General features: G+C 40.2%; 1 protein-coding gene across 1 annotated transcript in view; it reads right to left on the minus strand.

The window, feature by feature from the left end:
* IFT88 (intraflagellar transport 88) overlaps positions 1-19,983 on the minus strand; it is a 192,339-nt gene that overhangs the window by 48,483 nt on the left and 123,873 nt on the right. Inside the window, exons 20-22 of the mRNA XM_053708525.1 lie at positions 14,206-14,258; positions 13,187-13,252; positions 12,994-13,100 (exon numbers count right to left, since the gene is read on the minus strand). Coding sequence (XP_053564500.1) covers positions 12,994-13,100; positions 13,187-13,252; positions 14,206-14,258 — 226 coding nt within the window. The remainder of the gene's footprint in view (positions 1-12,993; positions 13,101-13,186; positions 13,253-14,205; positions 14,259-19,983) is intronic.

The raw sequence follows: 19,983 nt of genomic DNA on the forward strand, positions 1-19,983 counted from the left end.
GCAAATAATATTTCAACGCACGAACCACATCCAGGTTGTGCAACAAACGCTCCTTATGAGAAGAAGGATTAGGACACAAAGGAGGAACCACGATTTCTTGATTAATATTTCTATCCGAAACCACTTTGGGAAGGAAACCTAAGGCAGTACGCAGGACCACCTTATCAGAATGAAAAATAAGGTAAGGAGATTCACACTGCAGGGATGAAAGCTACAAAACTCTTTGAGTCAAAGAGATAGCAACCAAAAACAAAACCTTCCAAGATAACATTTTAATATCCAAAGAATGCATAGGCTCAAACAGAGCCTGTTGAAGAACTCTAAGAACCAAATTAAGACTCCAAGGAGGAGTAGCAAAATTAAACATAGGCCGGATTCTAACCAAGGCCTGACAAAAAGACTGAACATCTGAAAAGATGATGCCTGAACCAGAATATCATCTAGATAAGGTGCCACTGCAACACCCCGCAACCGGAGCACCGCCAACAATGCTCCCAGGACCTTTGAGAAAATTCTGGGAGCCGTTGCAAGACCAAAAGGAAGGGCCACAAACTGAAAGTGTTTGTCTAGTAACGCAAACCTTAGAAACTTGTGATGATCCCTGTGGATGGGAATATGCAGATACGCATCTTTTAAATCCACAGTAGTCATGAACTGACCCTCCTGAACCAAAGAAAGAATGGAACGAATAGTATCCATCTTGAATGATGGAACTCTGAGGAACTTGTTTACACATTTTAGATCTAGAATTGGTCTTAAAGTTCCCTCCTTTTTGGGAAACACGAACAGACTGGAATAAAAACCCAGACCCTGCTCCTGAATTAGAACAGGAACTATCACTCCCAGGTCGGAAAGATCCTGAACACAACGGAAGAATGCCTCTCTCTTTATCTGGTCTACAGATAATCTTAAAGGTGAAACCTGCCCCTGGGAGGAAAATTCTTGAACTTCAACTTGTATCTGTGGGACACTGCCCAGGGATCCGGAACATCCTGAACCCATGTCTGAGCAAAAAAAGAAAGTCTGCCCCCACAAGATCCGCTCCTGGACCGGGGGCAGACTCTTCATGCTGACTTTGAGTCAGTGACAGGCTTCTTAGATTGCTTCTCCTTGCTCCAAGACTGATTGGACTTCCAGGAGGACTTGGACTGTTCCTGCTTGGAAAATGAGGGGGAAGGCTTGCCTGAAAAGTTACGAAAGGAACGATAATTACTCTGGCGACACTTCGTCTTATTCCTCTTATCCTGAGGGAGAGAATGACCCTTTCCTCCCGTAATGTCTGAAATAATCTTAGCTAAGCCCGGCCCAAACAAGGTCTTCCCCTTGTAAGGAATAGACAAAAGCTTAGACTTAGAAGACACATGCGCAGACCAAGACTTCAACCATAAAGCCCTGCAAGCCAAAACAGCAAAGCCAGAAATCTTTGCTCCCAACTTGATGATCTGCAAAGAGGCATCCGTGATAAAAGAATTAGCCAACTTAAGAGCCCTGATCCTATCATGGATCTCCTCAAGAGGCGTATCCACCTGAATAGAATCAGACAGCGCATCAAACCAATATGCTGCAGCACTAGTGACAGTAGCAATACACTGCAACCCCTGGTGAACCTACATCCTTTTAAGCAACGCCTTCAACCTTCAACTTCTTATCCATAGAATCCTTAATGGAACAGCTATCCTCTATGGGAATAGTGGTCCTCTTGGCCAAAGTGGAAATCGCTCCCTCCACCTTGGGAACTGTCTGCCAAGGCTCCTTAACAGAATCAGCAATTGGAAACATTTTCTTAAAAATCGGAGAAGGGGAAAAAGGAATCCCAGACTTCTCCCACTCCCGTGCAATAATCTCAGAAGCACGGTCTGGAACAGGAAAAACCTTCACCTCTAAAGGAACATCAAAATATTTGTTCAGCTTACAAGATTTCTTTGGAGTGACTACAACCGTAGCATCAGAGTCATCCAAGGTAGCCAAAACCTCCTTGAGTAGCACCCGGAGGTGCTCAAGTTTAAACCTGAAAGTTACCACTTCAGCATCAGAAGAAGGAACTATACTATCTGAGTATGAGATCTCCCCCTCAGACGCTATAGAAGAATCCTCCCCCTCAGATCTATGAGAGGAACTATTCGATACCTTACTCCCTGAATCCTTATATCTCCTTTTACGCTTCCCCTGTAACATAGGAAAAGCCACCAGGGCATCAGTTACCGCAGAGGATATCTGGGTAGCAATGTCCTGCAAGGAAACCCCAACTGAAGTAACAGATGAAACACTGGGCACTGCATGAGTAGACACTAAAGGATGGGACGTTTGAGGAGAAAGCTGCAGCATATCCTGGACAGGAGACCCCTGAACAGCATCCACCTTAGCTAATGATGGCTCAGTTTCAAAAAGTCTATTTCTATAATGTAATGTCCCATCAATACATGATGAACAAAAAGGGATTGGAGGTTCCACATTAGAGTCAAGGCATAAGCTACATGTAACATCCTGCACAGCCACTTGATCCATCTTATCAAAAATAAATCAAAGCCCAAGGCGTTTTAGCCGACAATGCCACAAGCAACCTCCACACAGACCGGAACACAACAGAGCTCCGGAAAGGCGTGCAACTTAATTGACGCCTCAGCAAACTGCCCCTCCTATTTGTGGGCGTGACAAAAAGACCGGCCACCATAACATATTAGAAAAAAAGAAAACGGTATAAAAAACAAACACACGCAGCAACACCGCTGCAAAACTGAGAGCCTCTCCTCGAAAGTTTCTAGCAGTGCCCACATACTGCCAATAAAGAAAATCCCACATAGGATTGCAGTCCCAATCCCCAGAAAAGTACCATAACCTTTTCTTCTGTCAGCAAAGAAAAATAATAAACAGGCACTTACCTGAGACCAATCTGCCCGGCAGCAGGGCAGTACACAGATATGGGAAAGCTTCCTCCCCTCATACACCCATGGAAAAAAACAAAGTGTGACTAATCCTAATCAGGCATTCAGGATAGTGCAGCACCAGACATGGAAGGCACAGTGAGAATGAAAAACCCCACCAGTTTCCAAATGCTCAAAAGCCACCACAGCTCTACTGAAGAGACTGATGTGGAACACAGTTAGACCCCAGAAAAAACAGAACAACCTGCTCTGCTTTCAAAAATAAACTCTTGAATGAAGAATCTTCAGACATCTTAAAACTTTACCACCTCCTTGCACAGGCAAAGAGAATGACTGGGGTTTGTGGGTAAGGGAGTGATATTTAAAGGGACAGTCAACACCAGAATTTTTGTTGTTTTAAAAGATAGATAATCCCTTAATTACCAATTCCCCAGTTTTGCATAACCAACACAGTTATAATTATACACATGTTACCTCTGTAATTACCTTGTATCTAAGCCTCAGCAGACTGCCCCCTTATTTCAGTTCTTTTGACAGACTTGCATTTTAGTCAATCAGAGCTGTCTCCATGGTAAATTCACGTGCATGAGCTCAATGTTATCTATATGAAACACGTGAACTAATGCCCTCTAGTGGTGAAAAACTATCAAAATGCATTTAGATTAGGGGCGGCCTTCAAGGTCTAAAAAATTAGCACCTCCTAGGTTTAGCTTTCAACTAAGAATACCAAGAGAACAAAGCAAAATTAGTGATAAAAGTAAATTAGAAAGTTGATAAAAATGACATGCCCTATTTAAAACATGAAAGTTTTTTTTTTTACTTGACTGTCCCTTTAACAGCTTTGCTGTGGTGCTCTTTGCCTCCTCCTGCTGGCCAGGAGTGATAATCCCAACAGTAATTATGATGATCTGTGTACTCACCGTGTCAGTAGAAAGAAATTCATAACAACCCAAAATTTCCAGCAAGCATAACTGCATATTCTGGTGTTTCACTGTGTAGATGTTTGCTTTGTTCACTATTTTAACACAACAAAATTTAAGTGACTTTGTTGAAGGGCCATAAAAGTCTACTGAGATACAAAACTAGGCAAAATGTTTTTTTCCCCCCAATTATGTTTAGATATCTCATGCTTGCAAAGACTACTACAAAAAATATATGCTGATGTAGTAGAATAGGTGATTCTCAATATTAACCGATGGTTGATTTGTTGCAAAGTCATTCAAAACCATTTGAAAACCTGTTTTTCTAACAGACTGAGGATGCTCTGAATTTGGCTTATCACACTGCGCTAACCTGTGTGAAAGTTCTTAGAGGAACAGAAATATAACCCTAAGAGGAGAGGAGCGGAACAAACTGCGATAGGGTAAAAGCTTGAGGATATCATAAATTATGACTGCACAAAGCAATTCTTATTCTAAATTTGCTGTTATTATCTACATTTAAAGTGATAGTAAACTGTCACCTTTGTCTAAACAGATCTGGAATTTTAGAGATATTTCAGATGGAGTTTAACCCCTTAACGACCGAGGACGTGCAGGGTACGTCCTCAAAAAAAAGGCAGTTAATGCCTGAGGACGTACCCTGCACGTCCTCGGTGTGGAAAGCAGCTGGAAGCGATCCTGCTCGCTTCCAGCTGCTTTCCGGTTATTGCAGTGATGCCTCGATATGGAGGCATCCTGCAATAACCCCCCTTGGCCATCCGATGCAGAGAGAGCCACTCTGTGGCCCTCTCTGCACCGGACATCGGTGGCCGGTATCGTTGGTGGGTGGGAGCAAGTCTGGGAGGCGGGTGGGCGGCCATCGATGTACCCAGTGGAGTGGAGGGGGGCGGGATCGGGGGCGGGAGGGGCGGGAGCGCGCACGGGAGCGCGCGCGTGCACGGGGGGCGGCGGGCGGGCGCGTGCACGGGGCGGGAGCGGGAGGGAACCGCTACACTACAGAAAAATCAAGTTTAAAAAGTACTTGAATTAAAGTGTAAATAACAGCTAATTGATGTGGAAGGGGTGGGGGGTTGATCTTGGGGGGGGGGGGGGAAGCTACACTGCAGAAAAGGGTTTTTATTTTAAAAAAAAGGCACATTATTCACTAAACTGGGTACTGGCAGACAGCTGCCAGTACCCAAGATGGCGCCCATTAAGGCAGAGGGGGAGGGTTAGAGAGCTCTTTGGTGGGGGATCAGTAAGGCTGGGGGCTAAGGGGGGATCCTACACAGCAGCATATGTAAATATGCTAAAAAAAAAAAAAAAAAAAAAACCCAAATATAGCTTTTATTTTAGTACTGGCAGAGTTTCTGCCAGTACTTAAGATGGCGGGGACAATTGGGGGGTGGGGGAGGGAAGAGAGCTGTTTGGGAGGGATCAGGGGGTCTCATGTTTCAGGTGGGAGGCTGAGCTCTACACTAAAGCTAAAATTAACCCTGCAAGCTCCCTACAAGCTACATAATTAACCCCTTCACTGCTAGCCATAATACACGTGTGAAATGCAGCGGCATTTGGCGGCCTTCTAATTACCAAAAAGCAACGCCAAAGCCATATATGTCTGCTATTTCTGAACAAAGGGGATCCCAGAGAAGCATTTACAACCATTTGTGCCATAATTGCACAAGCTGTTTGTAAATGATTTCAGTGAGAAACCTAAAATTGTGAAAAATTTAATGTTTTTTTTAATTTGATCGCATTTGGCGGTGAAATGGTGGCATGAAATATACCAAAATGGGCCTAGATCAATACTTGGGGTTGTCTACTACACTACACTAAATCTAAAATTAACCCTAGAAGCTCCCTACATGCTCCATAATTAACCCCTTCACTGCTGGGCATAATATATGTGTAGTGCGCAGTGGCATTTAGCAGCCTTCTAATTACTAAAAAGCAACGCCAAAGCCATATATGTCTGCTATTTCTGAACAAAGGGGATCCCAGAGAAGAATTTACAACCATTTAAGCCATAATTGCACAAGCTGTTTGTAAATAATTTCAGTGAGAAACATAAAGTTTGTGAAAAAATTTGTAAAAAAGTGAACGATTTTTTGTATTTAATCGCATTTGGCGGTGAAATGGTGACATGAAATATACCAAAATGGGCCTAGATCAATACTTTGGGATGTCTACTAAAAAAAATTATATACATGTCAATGGATATTCAGAGATTCCTGAAAGATATTAGTGTTCTAATGTAACTAGCGCTAATTTTGAAAAATAATGGTTTGGAAATAGCAAAGTGCAACTTGTATTTATGGCCCTATAACTTACAAAAAAAGCAAAGAAGATGTAAACATTGGGTATTTCTAAACTCAGGACAAAATTTAGAAACTATTTAGCACGGGTGTTTTTTGGTGGTTGTAGATGTGTAACAGATTTTGGGGGTCAAAGTTAGAAAAAGTGTGTTTTTTTCAATTTTTTCCTCATATTTTATAATTTTTTTTATAGTAAATTATAAGATATGATGAAAATAATGATATCTTTAGAAAGTCCATTTAATGGCGAGAAAAACGGTATATAATATGTGTGGGTACAGTAAATGAGTAAGATGAAAATTACAGCTAAACACAAACACCGCAAAAATGTAAAAATAGCCTTGGTCCCAAACGGACAGAAAATGGAAAAGTGCTGTGGTCATTAAGGGGTTAAAGGGACATTATAAACCCAAATTTTTTCTTTCATGATTCAGATAGAGAATACCATTTTAAACAACTTTCTAATTTACTTCAATTATATAATTTGCTTTATTCTCTTGATATTCTTTCCTAAAAAGCATATCTAGATAGGCTCAGTAGCTTATGATTGGTGGCTGCACATAGATGCCTCATGTGATTGGCTCACCAATGTGCATTGCTATTTTTTTAACAAAGGATATCTAAAGATTGCACCAAATTAGATAATAGAAGTAAATTGGAATGTTGTTTAAAATTGTATTCTTTATCTGAATCGTGAAAGAATTTTTTTGGGTTTAATGGCCCTTTAATTCAAGAGTTATAATGAAGATGCGCTTTAACTTAATTTTTAATGTAGCACTGAAATTCAAATTCCCCCAGCTCCACTTAAAAAGTAATTTTTTGTTGCACTAATGGTTTGAACTCTTCTCCAATCAGGGCAGATTGGAGAATATTTCAAACTGTTTACTATCACTTTAAATTATGAGAAAAAAAAACATAATTTATGCTTACCTGATAAATTTATTTCTCTTGTAGTGTATCCAGTCCACGGATCATCCATTACTTGTGGGATATATTCCCTTCCCAACAGGAAGTTGCAAGAGGATCACCCACAGCAGAGCTGCTATATAGCTCCTCCCCTCACATGTCATATCCAGTCATTCGACCGAAACAAGACGAGAAAGGAGAAACCATAGGGTGCAGTGGTGACTGTAGTTTAACTGAAAATTTAGACCTGCCTTAAAAGGACAGGGCGGGCCGTGGACTGGATACACTACAAGAGAAATAAATTTATCAGGTAAGCATAAATTATGTTTTCTCTTGTTAAGTGTATCCAGTCCACGGATCATCCATTACTTGTGGGATACCAATACCAAAGCTTAAGTACACGGATGATGGGAGGGACAAGGCAGGAACTTAAACGGAAGGAACCACTGCCTGTAGAACCTTTCTCCCAAAAACAGCCTCCGAATTTTGAAAAAGTGTGAAGCGAAGACCAAGTCGCAGCCTTGCAAATCTGTTCAACAGAGGCCTCATTTTTAAAGGCCCAGGTGGAAGCCACAGCTCTAGTAGAATGAGCTGTAATCCTTTCAGGGGGCTGCTGTCCAGCAGTCTCATAGGCTAAGCGTATTATGCTTCGAAGCCAAAAGGAGAGAGAGGTTGCCGAAGCTTTTTGACCTCTCCTCTGTCCAGAGTAAACGACAAACAGGGCAGATGTTTGTCGAAATTCTTTAGTTGCCTGTAAGTAGAACTTCAAGGCACGGACTACGTCCAGATTATGTAAAAGACGTTCCTTCTTTGAAGAAGGATTAGGGCACAATGACGGGACAACAATCTCTTGATTGATATTCCTGTTAGAAACCACCTTAGGTAAAAACCCAGGTTTAGTACGCAGAACTACCTTGTCTGAATGGAAAATCAGATAAGGAGAATCACAATGTAAGGCAGATAACTCCGAGACTCTTCGAGCCGAGGAAATAGCCATCAAAAACAGAACTTTCCAAGATAAAAGTTTAATATCAATGGAATGAAGGGGTTCAAACGGAACTCCTTGAAAAACTTTAAGAACCAAGTTTAAGCTCCACGGAGGAGCAACAGTTTTAAACACAGGCTTAATCCTAGCCAAAGCCTGACAAAAAAGCCTGGACGTCTGGAACCTCTGCCAGACGCTTGTGCAAAAGAATAGACAGAGCAGATATCTGTCCTTTTAACGAACTAGCTGATAAGCCTTTTTCTAAACCCTCTTGGAGAAAGGACAATATCCTAGGAATCCTAACCTTACTCCATGAGTAACTCTTGGATTCGCACCAATAAAGGTATTTACGCCATATCTTATGGTAGATTTTCCTGGTAACAGGCTTTCGTGCCTGTATTAAGGTATCAATAACTGACTCGGAGAAGCCACGCTTTGATAGAATCAAGCGTTCAATCTCCATGCAGTCAGTCTCAGAGAAATTAGATTTGGATGATTTATGTATTAGAAGGTCTTGCCTCAGAGGTAGAGTCCATGGTGAACAGGATGACATGTCCACTAGGTCTGCATACCAGGTCCTGCGTGGCCACGCAGGCGCTATCAGAATCACAGATGCTCTCTCCTGCTTGATCTTGGCGATCAGTCGAGGGAGCAGAGGAAACGGTGGAAACACATAAGCCAGGTTGAAGAACCAAGGAGCTGCTAGAGCATCTATCAGCGTCGCTCCCGGGTCCCTGGACCTGGATCCGTAACGAGGAAGATTGGCGTTCTGGCGAGACGCCATGAGATCCAGTTCTGGTTTGCCCCAACGATGGACCATTTGAGCAAACACCTCCGGATGGAGTTCCCACCCCCCCGGATGAAAAGTCTGACGACTTAGAAAATCCGCCTCCCAGTTCTCCACACCTGGGATGTGGATCGCTGACAATTGGCAAGAGTGAAACTCTGCCCAGCGAATTATCTTTGAGACTTCTAACATCGCTAGGGAACTCCTGGTTCCCCCTTGATGGTTGATGTAAGCCACAGTCGTGATATTGTCCGACTGAAATCTGATGAACCTCAGTGTTGCTAACTGAGGCCAAGCTAGAAGAGCATTGAATATTGCTCTTAACTCCAGAATATTTATTGGGAGGAGTTTCTCCTCCTGAGTCCACGATCCCTGAGCCTTCAGGGAGTTCCAGACTGCGCCCCAACCTAGAAGGCTGGCATCTGTTGTTACAATCGTCCAATCTGGCCTGCGAAAGGTCATACCCTTGGACAGATGGACCCGAGATAGCCACCAGAGAAGAGAATCTCTGGTCTCTTGATCCAGATTTAGTAGAGGGGACAAATCTGAGTAATCCCCATTCCACTGACCTAGCATGCATAATTGCAGCGGTCTGAGATGTAGGCGCGCAAATGGCACTATGTCCATTGCCGCTACCATTAAGCCGATTACTTCCATGTATTGAGCCACTGACGGGCGTGGAATGGAATGAAGGACACGGCAAGCATTTAAAAGTTTTGATAACTTGGACTCCGTCAGGTAAATTTTCATTTCTACAGAATCTATCAGAGTCCCTAGGAAGGAGACTCTTGTGAGTGGTGATAGAGAACTCTTTTCCACGTTCATCTTCCACCCATGCGACCTCAGAAATGCCAGAACTATCTCTGTATGAGACTTGGCAATTTGAAAGCTTGACGCCTGTATCAGGATGTCGTCTAGATACGGAGCCACCGCTATGCCTCGCGGTCTTAGAACCGCTAGAAGTGAGCCCAGAACCTTTGTAAAGATTCTCGGGGCAGTAGCCAACCCGAAGGGAAGAGCTACAAATTGGTAATGCCTGTCTTGAAAGGCAAATCTTAGGAACCGATGATGATCTTTGTGAATCGGTATGTGAAGGTAGACATCCTTTAAGTCCACTGTGGTCATGTACTCACCCTCTTGGACCATGGGTAGGATGGTCCGAATGGTTTCCATTTTGAATGATGGAACTCTGAGGAATTTGTTCAAGATCTTTAGATCCAAGATTGGTCTGAAGATTCCCTCTTTCTTGGGAACCACAAACAGATTTGAATAAAATCCCTGTCCTTGTTCCGTCCGCGGAACTGGGTGTATCACCCCCATTACTAGGAGGTTTTGTACACAGCTTAGGAATGCCTTGAAGTCCAGAAGATATCCCTGAGATATAATCTCCAACGCCCAGGGATCCTGGACATCTCTTGCTCACGCCTGGGCGAAGAGAGAAGGTCTGCCCCCCACTAGATCCGTTTCCGGATAGGGGGCCGTTCCTTCAAACTGTCTTGGGGGCAGCAGCAGGTTTTCTGACCTGCTTGCCCTTGTTCCAGGACTGGTTAGGTTTCCAGGCCTGTCTGGAATGAGCAACAGTTCCTTCCTGTTTTGGAGCGGAGGAAGTTGATGCTGCTCCTGCCTTGAAATTTCGAAAGGCACAAAAATTAGACTGTTTGACCTTTGATTTGGCCCTGTCCTGAGGGAGGGTATGACCCTTACCTCCAGTAATGTCAGCAATAATTTCTTTCAAGCCGGGCCCGAATAAGGTCTGCCTCGTGAAAGGAATATTAAGTAATTTAGATTTAGAAGTCACGTCAGCTGACCAGGATTTAAGCCATAGCGCCCTCCGCGCCTGGATGGCGAATCCGGAATTCTTAGCCGTTAGTTTAGTCAAATGTACAATGGCATCAGAAACAAATGAGTTGGCTAGCTTAAGTGATTTAAGCTTGTCCATAATTTCATCCAATGGAGCTGTGTGAATGGCCTCTTCCAGAGACTCAAACCAGAATGCCGCAGCAGCAGTGACAGGCGCAATGCATGCAAGGGGCTGCAGGATAAAATCTTGTTGAACAAACATTTTCTTAAGGTAACCTTCTAATTTTTTATCCATTGGATCCGAAAAAGCACAACTGTCCTCAACTGGGATAGTGGTACGTTTTGCTAAAGAAGAAACAGCTCCCTCCACCTTAGGGACCGTTTGCCATAAGTCCTGTGTAGTGGCGTCTATTGGGAACATTTTTCTAAATATAGGAGGAGGGGAAAAGGGCACACCAGGTCTATCCCACTCCTTGCTAATGTTTTCCTATACCTAAAAGGCTTACAGAAATTATCAGTACACACCGGCACCGCATAGTATCTATCCAGCCTACACAATTTCTCTGGAATTGCAACTGTGTTACAGTCGTTCAGAGCAGCTAAAACCTCCCCAAGCAATACACAGAGGTTCTCAAGCTTAAATTAGAGATCTCTGAATCAGGTTTCCCCGGATCAGATCCGTCACCCACAGAATGAAGCTCTCCGTCCTCATGTTCTGCAAACTGTGACGCAGTATCAGACATGGCTCTTACAGCACCTGCGCGCTCTGCATCTCTCCTAATCCCAGAGCTATCGCGCTTGCCTCTCAATTCTGGCAATCTAGATAATACTTCTGACAGGGTATTATTCATGATTGTAGCCATGTCCTGTAAAGTAATTGCTATGGGCGTCCCTGATGTACTTGGCGCCATATTAGCGTGCGCCCCCTGAGCGGGAGACGAAGGTACTGACACGTGAGGAGAGTTAGTCGGCATAACTTCCCCCTCGTCGTCTGGTGATAATTCTTTTATAGATAAAGACTGATCTTTATTATTTAAAGTGAAATCAATACATTTAGTACACATATTCCTATGGGGCTCCACACTGGCTTTCAAACATAATGAACAAATAGATTCATCTATGTCAGACATGTTTAAACAGACTAGCAATAAGACTGGCAAGCTTGAAAAACACTTTACAACAAGTTTACAAGCAATATAAAAAACGCTACTGTGCCTTTAAGAAGCACAAAACCTGTCCCAAGTTGAAATAACAATGAACCAAAGCAGTTATACCAATCAAATTTTCACAGTGTATGTATTAAGTTAGCAGAGCATTGCACCCACTTGCAAATGGATGATTAACCCCTCAATACCCAAAACGGACTAACAATAGAAAAAAACGTTTTTTAAAACAGTCACACACACTGCCACAGCTCTACTGTGACATTTTACCTCCCTCAATATGACTTTTGAAGCCTTTTGAGCCCTCTAGAGAAGTCCTGGATCATGCAGGAAGAAGCAGGAAGTCTGAGTCTGAATTTTTACTGCGCAAAAAAGTGCTAAAATAGGCCCCTCCCACTCATATTACAACAGTGGGAAGCCTCAGTTAACTGTTTCTATGCAGAAATTAAGCCAGCCATGTGGAAAAATTATGCCCCAATAAGTTTTATCACCAAATGTACGTTAAAAAACGATTAAACATGCCAGCAAACGTTTTAAAACACATTTTTTGAAGAGCATTTTTTGAAGAGTATATATATATATCTCTATTAATAAGCCTAATTAATTAATAAGCCTAATACACTGCATTTAAGGCTTTACTTACATTACTTCGGTATCAGCAGCATTTTCTTAGTCAATTCCATTCCTTAGAAAAATATTTTACTGCACATACCTCATTTGCAGGAAAACCTGCACGCCATTCCCTCTCTGAAGTTACCTCACTCCTCAGAATGTGTGAGAACAGCAAGTGGATCTTAGTTACTTCTGCTAAGATCATAGAAAACGCAGGCAGATTCTTCTTCCAAATACTGCCTGAGAAAAAACAGCACACTCCGGTGCCATTTAAAAATCACAAACTTTTGATTGAAGAAATAAACTAAGTATAAAACACCACAGTCCTCTCACGACCTCCATCTATGTTGAGGGTTGCAAGAGAATGACTGGGTATGACATGTGAGGGGAGGAGCTATATAGCAGCTCTGCTGTGGGTGATCCTCTTGCAACTTCCTGTTGGGAAGGGAATATATCCCACAAGTAATGGATGATCCGTGGACTGGATACACTTAACAAGAGAAATAAATAATTACAAATAAATAATAAAGGTGTATCAAGTAAAATGAAATGTGAAATATGGAATTTAGATAATGCACAAAGACAAAGCCCCTTGCTCAATATCTAGATTTAGAAATGCCAACCTGTTCTCTTAATTCTTTCATTTTTTCTGCTTTCTTAAGTTTGGTAGCATATTCTTGAACTTCTTTTAATCCAGTATCAGTACAGAGCCGCACCAAGAAACGCAAACCTAAACCAAAAATTGGTGACAATGTAAATGATTTAATAAAACATCTTAAATTCTTTGGGATAATGTAATGAATTAGGATTGCTTACATTCCACATTATCGGGAAACTTCCTGTGAATATCTTTGTAGGTTTTAAGAGCTTTGTGGTAGTTACCTAAAAAAATTAAAAATGTAAAAGATAAAACTAACAATAACACAGAGTTTATAGCTAAATGATAAAAATAAAATAAGTAAAATAAATATAAAATGTTTAGTTATGTGCAATATTATTCATATTATTTATTTTGCCCCTTTCTGTGTAATCCAGCTCTGAAAAATTGCGGATTTTCTAATTCTTAGAGGTGGAAATGCACCTTACAGACTTCTCAAGGCTAACCCTGCTACTTATCTTTCCCTGATTGCTTTTCATTTGTTATCAATTGAAGCCAATGCGCTTTATAATAACATAATGACTACTGACTGAAGATCAGGTTGGCTCCTCCAAATGTGGTGGGTTGCGTTTATCTTTTAAAAAACAACTGTAGCAAACAAGATGTTTGTTTAAAAAAATATGTTTAGCTTGTCTTGTAATTACAAGGTTTTTAGTGTCCCTTTAAGGATGAAAAACAGTAATGCGATTTATGTAAATGAGACCTCTTTGCTTAGATTCAACTTCTAGTTCTCCTGTAAAGATAAATAAGTATGCAAATCTAAACAAACATGTATTGACCCTAGATTGTCCCCAGAGCACAGATGCCCCCTCCCTTGCAGATCAGTGGCACTGGTACATTTGTGCTCAGTACAGTGGTGACATCTGGTGACAGCCAGGGACGACTGGACCCAGGATGATCAGATATTCTGTTCCTGTAAGTCTCTCTTATCTTGAAATGTCTTTAGAAATCAGGAATGATATTGCGGCAGTATGTCTATTTGCCTAACCGGGAATCTATAATTAAAAATATTACAACAAGCCCAGTTGTGGTGCAAGGCAATAGGATTTTCCTTTTTGTAGAAAGGATTAACGCAGAGAATGTTTGAGGGGCAGACACTAATATACAATACAATTAAAAGTTCTGAGTATACAATATATAAAGGGTAAAAGAATGTAAATGCAGAAATAATGCTTACCGCTCTTCCTGTAACAGCTAGCAACCATCAACTGCCATTTAAATTGAGTAGGTCTGTAAAAACAATTAATAATAAATAAATATATCTGTGATAATAGAGCATATGCATATATCCAAGCAGATCACATTAGTTTATATATTTCACCAAATATTTCTCATTTGGATGCATACATTATACAGATTGTGTAATAGGGAGGTATAATCTTTGAACCAACAATAAAAGGGACAGTACATTTAAAATAAAACTCATTATTCTGACAAAGAACTTGATTTTAAAAATGTTTCCAAAGTACTTCAATAATCACATTTGTTTTGTTCTCTAAGTATCCTATGTTGAAAAGTACACAAAGGAAGGCTCAGGGGTATTAGTGCACTGCTGGGAGCAAGCTGGTGATTGGTGGCTGCACATATATACATACCTATTAAAATTGGCTCACCAGATGTGCTCAGCTATCTTCCAGTAGTGCATTACGGCTTCTGAGCCTACACTTTAACAAAGGATACAAATAAAATAAAGAAAATTTAATAACAGAAATACATTTGAAATTTATTAAAATGACATTCCCTGTTTAAATTCTGAAAGTTTAATTTTGACTTTACTGTCCCTTTAAGAATTATCGCCTGTTTTTTAAAGGACCAGATTACTCAATTTTTTTTCTCCATCATGTATGTGCAAAGAAACAGTTTACCATTTTACTTTCTTTTGCATGAAAAATGTTAGGTAAATGTAAAGTTTAACTAACAGGGAAGTGTGTGATTATGTACAAGTCCTGGGACTCTAGTGCTCATTGGCTCATAGAGACAACGCCCAAAAAAGTTAGTTTAATTTTTTTTTCTGTAAAATGGAAGTTCCTGTACTGAGAAAAAATAAAATATCCAACATGTTTTGTTATTGAGAAGTGTGTCATAAAGTGTGTAACCAACTCTGGCTTTCTGTACCATGGGAAGCAATGTGTTAGGAAACAAAGCAAGGACTACCTCAAAACTTCCTAACTGCTTAAAAGCCACCACTACTCTACTGAAGAGATTGACGTAGACTCAGATAAACCCAAATCCTTGCTTGCAGGAAAAAGAACCCAAAAAAGGAATTAATTTCTTCAGACACCAAACTTCACCTCCTCCATTGACAGAGGCAAAGAGAATGACTGGGGATTGTGGGTAGGGGAGTGACACTTAACAGCTTTGCTGTGGTGCTCTTTGTCTCCTCCTACTGGCCAGGAGTGATATTCCCACTAGTAATTGAATGACGTTGTGGACTCTCCATATCTTAGGAAAGAAAAATAAATATCCAACATATTTTGTTATTGAGAAGTATGTCATTGTCTAACAACAAAGCAAATAATGGGGGGGGGGGTTATGCTTGTTAGCCAGTTAGCTATTCATTATATAACATAATGTAGTCACCAATCAGCAAGCGCTACACAGGTGTTGAACTAAAAATGGGCCGGCTCCTAACCTTACATTTCTGCTTTTTCAAATAAAAATAGCAAGTAAAAATTGATAATAGAAGTATATTAGAAATTTGCTTAAAATTGCCTGCTCTATCTGAATCATTAAAGAAAAAATTTGGGTTTAGTAACACTTTAATGTTACTTGCCACTGTACATTTATCATTCAGTCTGTTATTCTTTCATAATCTTATATCTTGATGCATTTTCATATTACATCTAAATGAGTGTGCAATTCTGGTCACAAAGTTATTGCCCTGTATAATTATCTATCTATCTATCTATCTATCTATCTATCTATCTATCTATCTATCTATCTATCTATCTATCTATCTGATAGTCGCATGGTCTTAAGACTGTACATTTTAGAAAAACATAGAAAAATGTGCTCCCAGTAAAAACTGAAACAACTCTTTAGATATTAATCCCAAAGCTGTAGAGCTTTACCATAGCAGTAACGTGTCTACACACAGGCAGCCTTTGTTCAGTCTATGTTACTAATCTGTGTGACTAGCAGATATACCCAGACATGTTCTGTGCTAAATAAGCATAACATTATCTGCATGCTCTGGATATTTGCATGAATTTATCTTTGTTGACATAAATCCCACTTGAGCATTCACAAGGACTTTCATTGACAACAAATAGGCCTCTGTGTGTATGTGGTGCTCGACTTTAAAAAGCTGAACAGGTTATACATTTCACTTAAAAAATGTGGACATGTTCTCAGGAATGAAAAAGGTCCAGTTTTTTTCTTTTTTTCATATACACAAAATGAATTACCTTAAATCTTGTCCTGCAAGTCAAATTATTATAATAACCACGGCAATAAAAAACCCCATTCATGAAGGATGCATTTGTTCAAGTGCATGTTCCCATCTAATAAAACTTCAAAATGGAAATTTTGTAAACTGCTACACTAACCTTAGCACTGCCTATGCACTATGATTAATAGGAAATATCAAGCACACAGATTGGTAGATAGAGAGATAGATACATACATACAGACTACGCACTATATCAGTGTTCTTCAAACCATGGTTCGGGACCCATTACTGGGTCGCAACACCATGTTTACTGGGTCACGACTTGTGTGTGTTACATGAGAGTGTGGGTAGTGTGTGTTATATGAAAGTGTCTGTAGTGTGTGTGTTGAATGAGAGTGTGTGTTGAATGAGAGTGTGTGGTGTGTGTGTGTGGTGTATGTAGTGTGTGTTGTATGAGTGTGTGTATGTAGTGTGTGTTGTATGAGTGTGTGTATGTAGTGTGTGTTGTATGAGTATGTGGTGTGTGTCTGGTGTATGAGTGTGTGCATGTAGTATGAAAATGTGTGGTTGTGTGTTGTATGAGTGTGTGTGTGTGTGTGTGGTGTATGAGTGTGTGTATATGTAGTGTGTGTTGTATGATAGTGTGTAGTGTGTGTGTGTTATATGAGAGAGTGTGTGTTGTATGAGTGTGTGTGGTGTATGTGTGTAATGTATGTTTGTATGTGTGTTGCATGAGAGTGTGGTGTGGGAGTGTGGTGTGTGTGTTATATGAGAGAGTGTGTGGTGTGTGTTGTATGAGTGTGTCTGTTGTATGTGTGTGTTGTATGTTTGTGTGTGTGTTGAATGAGAGTGTGGTGTGTGTGTTATATGAGAGAGTGTGTGGTGTGTGTTGTATGAGTGTGTCTGTTGTATGTGTGTGTTGTATGTTTGTGTGTGTGTTGAATGAGAGTGTGGTGTGTGTGTTATTACAGTGTTTCTCAACCATGGTTCTCAAGTACCCCAACAGGCTAGGTTTACATTATAGCTGAACTAGAGCACAGGTGAAATAATCAGCTGATCAGTAACCATGGTTACTAGCCTGCTCTCAGCCATTAACCGATTATTTCACCTGTGCTCTAGTTCAGCTATAATGAAAACCTTCCCTGTTAGGGGTACTTGAGTACAGCAGTTGAGAAACACTGTTATTACCTTTTACAATCAGGAATAAAGTATGCACACCTTTTTGTTCACTTTGCCAAAAATTGCAGCTATCTTGCTGTATATTACTTCAGAAATTGTCAGACAAAGCATGAAAATAGGGTCGCAAGGGTATGTGATATTATAGCACAGGGTCTTGCACTATATTACACAGCAGATGCTAGCAAGTCACTGATTATATCACACACATAAAAAATAAAATATTAATACTAAAATTTATATAAACATTTGATCTTTATAATTTACAAATATGGCAGAACGTTAATCAAGTTTTGAAATAAAAACAGTTTTGTTTTCTACTAAAAATGTGTGAAAATCGTTTAAAAAAGCCACTTTATATTTCTGAACCTTGGGATCAGCTTTTTTTTTTATAAAATAAAGCCAGGGAAACACTTCTACACGAGCGCCATCTCCATGGCAAATTCCATAGATAGGTGCAGTGATTTTTGCTGTAAAAATCCTCCTATGGCTGAATGAAAAATGTAAATTTTACAAAACCTTCTTGTAATCATGCAATCAACTGTTCTTTTAAGGCCACAATACACAATGTAACATGTATATCTGGTAACCATAAGTTACCGTATATTCAATCTCTCCCTCAGTGCTGGTATATTTCTTTCATGTAATTAACAAGAGTCCATGAGCTAGTGACGTATGGGATATACATTCCTACCAGGAGGGGCAAAGTTTCCCAAACCTTAAAATGCCTATAAATACACCCCTCACCACACCCACAAATCAGTTTTTACAAACTTTGCCTCCAAGGGAGGTGGTGAAGTAAGTTTGTGCTAGATTCTACGTTGATATGCGCTCCGCAGCAAGTTGGAGCCCGGTTTTCCTCTCAGCGTGCAGTGAATGTCAGAGGGATGTGAGGAGAGTATTGCCTATTTGAATGCAGTGATCTCCTTCTACGGGGTCTATTTCATAAGGTTCTCTGTTATCGGTCGTAGAGATTCATCTCTTACCTCCCTTTTCAGATCGACGATATACTCTTATATTTACCATTTCCTCTACTGATTCTCGTTTCAGTACTGGTTTGGCTTTCTACAAACATGTAGATGAGTGTCCTGGGGTAAGTAAGTCTTATTTTCTGTGACACTCTAAGCTATGGTTGGGCACTTTATTTATAAAGTTCTAAATATATGTATTCAAACATTTATTTGCCTTGACTCAGAATGTTCAACTTTCCTTATTTCCAGACAGTCAGTTTCATATTTGGGATTATGCATTGAATTATCATATTTTTTCTTACCTCAAAAATTTGACTTTTTTCCCTGTGGGCTGTTAGGCTCGCGGGGGCTGAAAATGCTTCATTTTATTGCGTCATTCTTGGCGCGGACTTTTTTGGCGCAAAAATTATTTTCCGTTTCCGGCGTCATACGTGTCGCCGGAAGTTGCGTCATTTTTTGACGTTATTTTGCGTCAAAGATGTCGGCGTTCCGGATGTGGCGTCATTTTTGGCGCCAAAAGCATTTAGGCGCCAAATAATGTGGGCGTCTTTTTTGGCGCTAAAAAATATGGGCGTCATTTTTGTCTCCACATTATTTAAGTCTCATTATTTATTGCTTCTGGTTGCTAGAAGCTTGTTCACTGGCATTTTTTTCCCATTCCTGAAACTGTCATTTAAGGAATTTGATCAATTTTGCTTTATATGTTGTTTTTTTCTTTTACATATTGCAAGATGTTCCACGTTGCAACTGAGTCAGAAGATACTACAGGAAAATCACTGCACAGTGCTGGAGCTACCAAGCTAAGTCTGCTATAAACTTTTGGTATCTGTTTCTCCAGCTGTTATTTGTATTGCATGTCATGTCAAACTTATTAATGCAGATAAAATTTCCTTTAGTACTGTTACATTACCTGTTGCTGTCCGTCAACATCTAATTTTCAGAGTGTTCCTGATAACATAAGAGATTTTATTTTTTAAATCCATTAAGAAGGCTATGTCTGTTATTTCTCCTTCTAGTATACATAAAAGTCTTTTAAAACTTCTCTTTTTTTCAGATGAATTTTTAAATGAACATTATCATTCTGATACTGATAATGGTTCTTCTGGTTCAGAGGTTTCTGTCTCAGAGGTTGATGCTGATAAATCTTTGTATTTGTTCAAGATGGAATTTATTCGTTCTTTACTTAAAGAAGTGTTATTTGCATTAGAAATAGAGGATTCTGGTCCTCTTGATACTAAATGTAAACGTTTAAATAAGGTTTTTAAAATCTCCTGTAGTTATTCCAGAAGTGTTTTATCTCCCTGATGCTATTTCTGAAGTAATTTCCAGGGAATGGAATAATTTGGGTAATTTATTTACTCCTTCTAGACGTTTAAGCAAATTATATCCTGTGCCATCTGACAGATTAGAGTTTTTT

The sequence above is a fragment of the Bombina bombina genome, chromosome 3, assembly GCF_027579735.1.
Source record: "Bombina bombina isolate aBomBom1 chromosome 3, aBomBom1.pri, whole genome shotgun sequence".
In the NCBI taxonomy this organism is placed as follows: domain Eukaryota; kingdom Metazoa; phylum Chordata; class Amphibia; order Anura; family Bombinatoridae; genus Bombina; species Bombina bombina.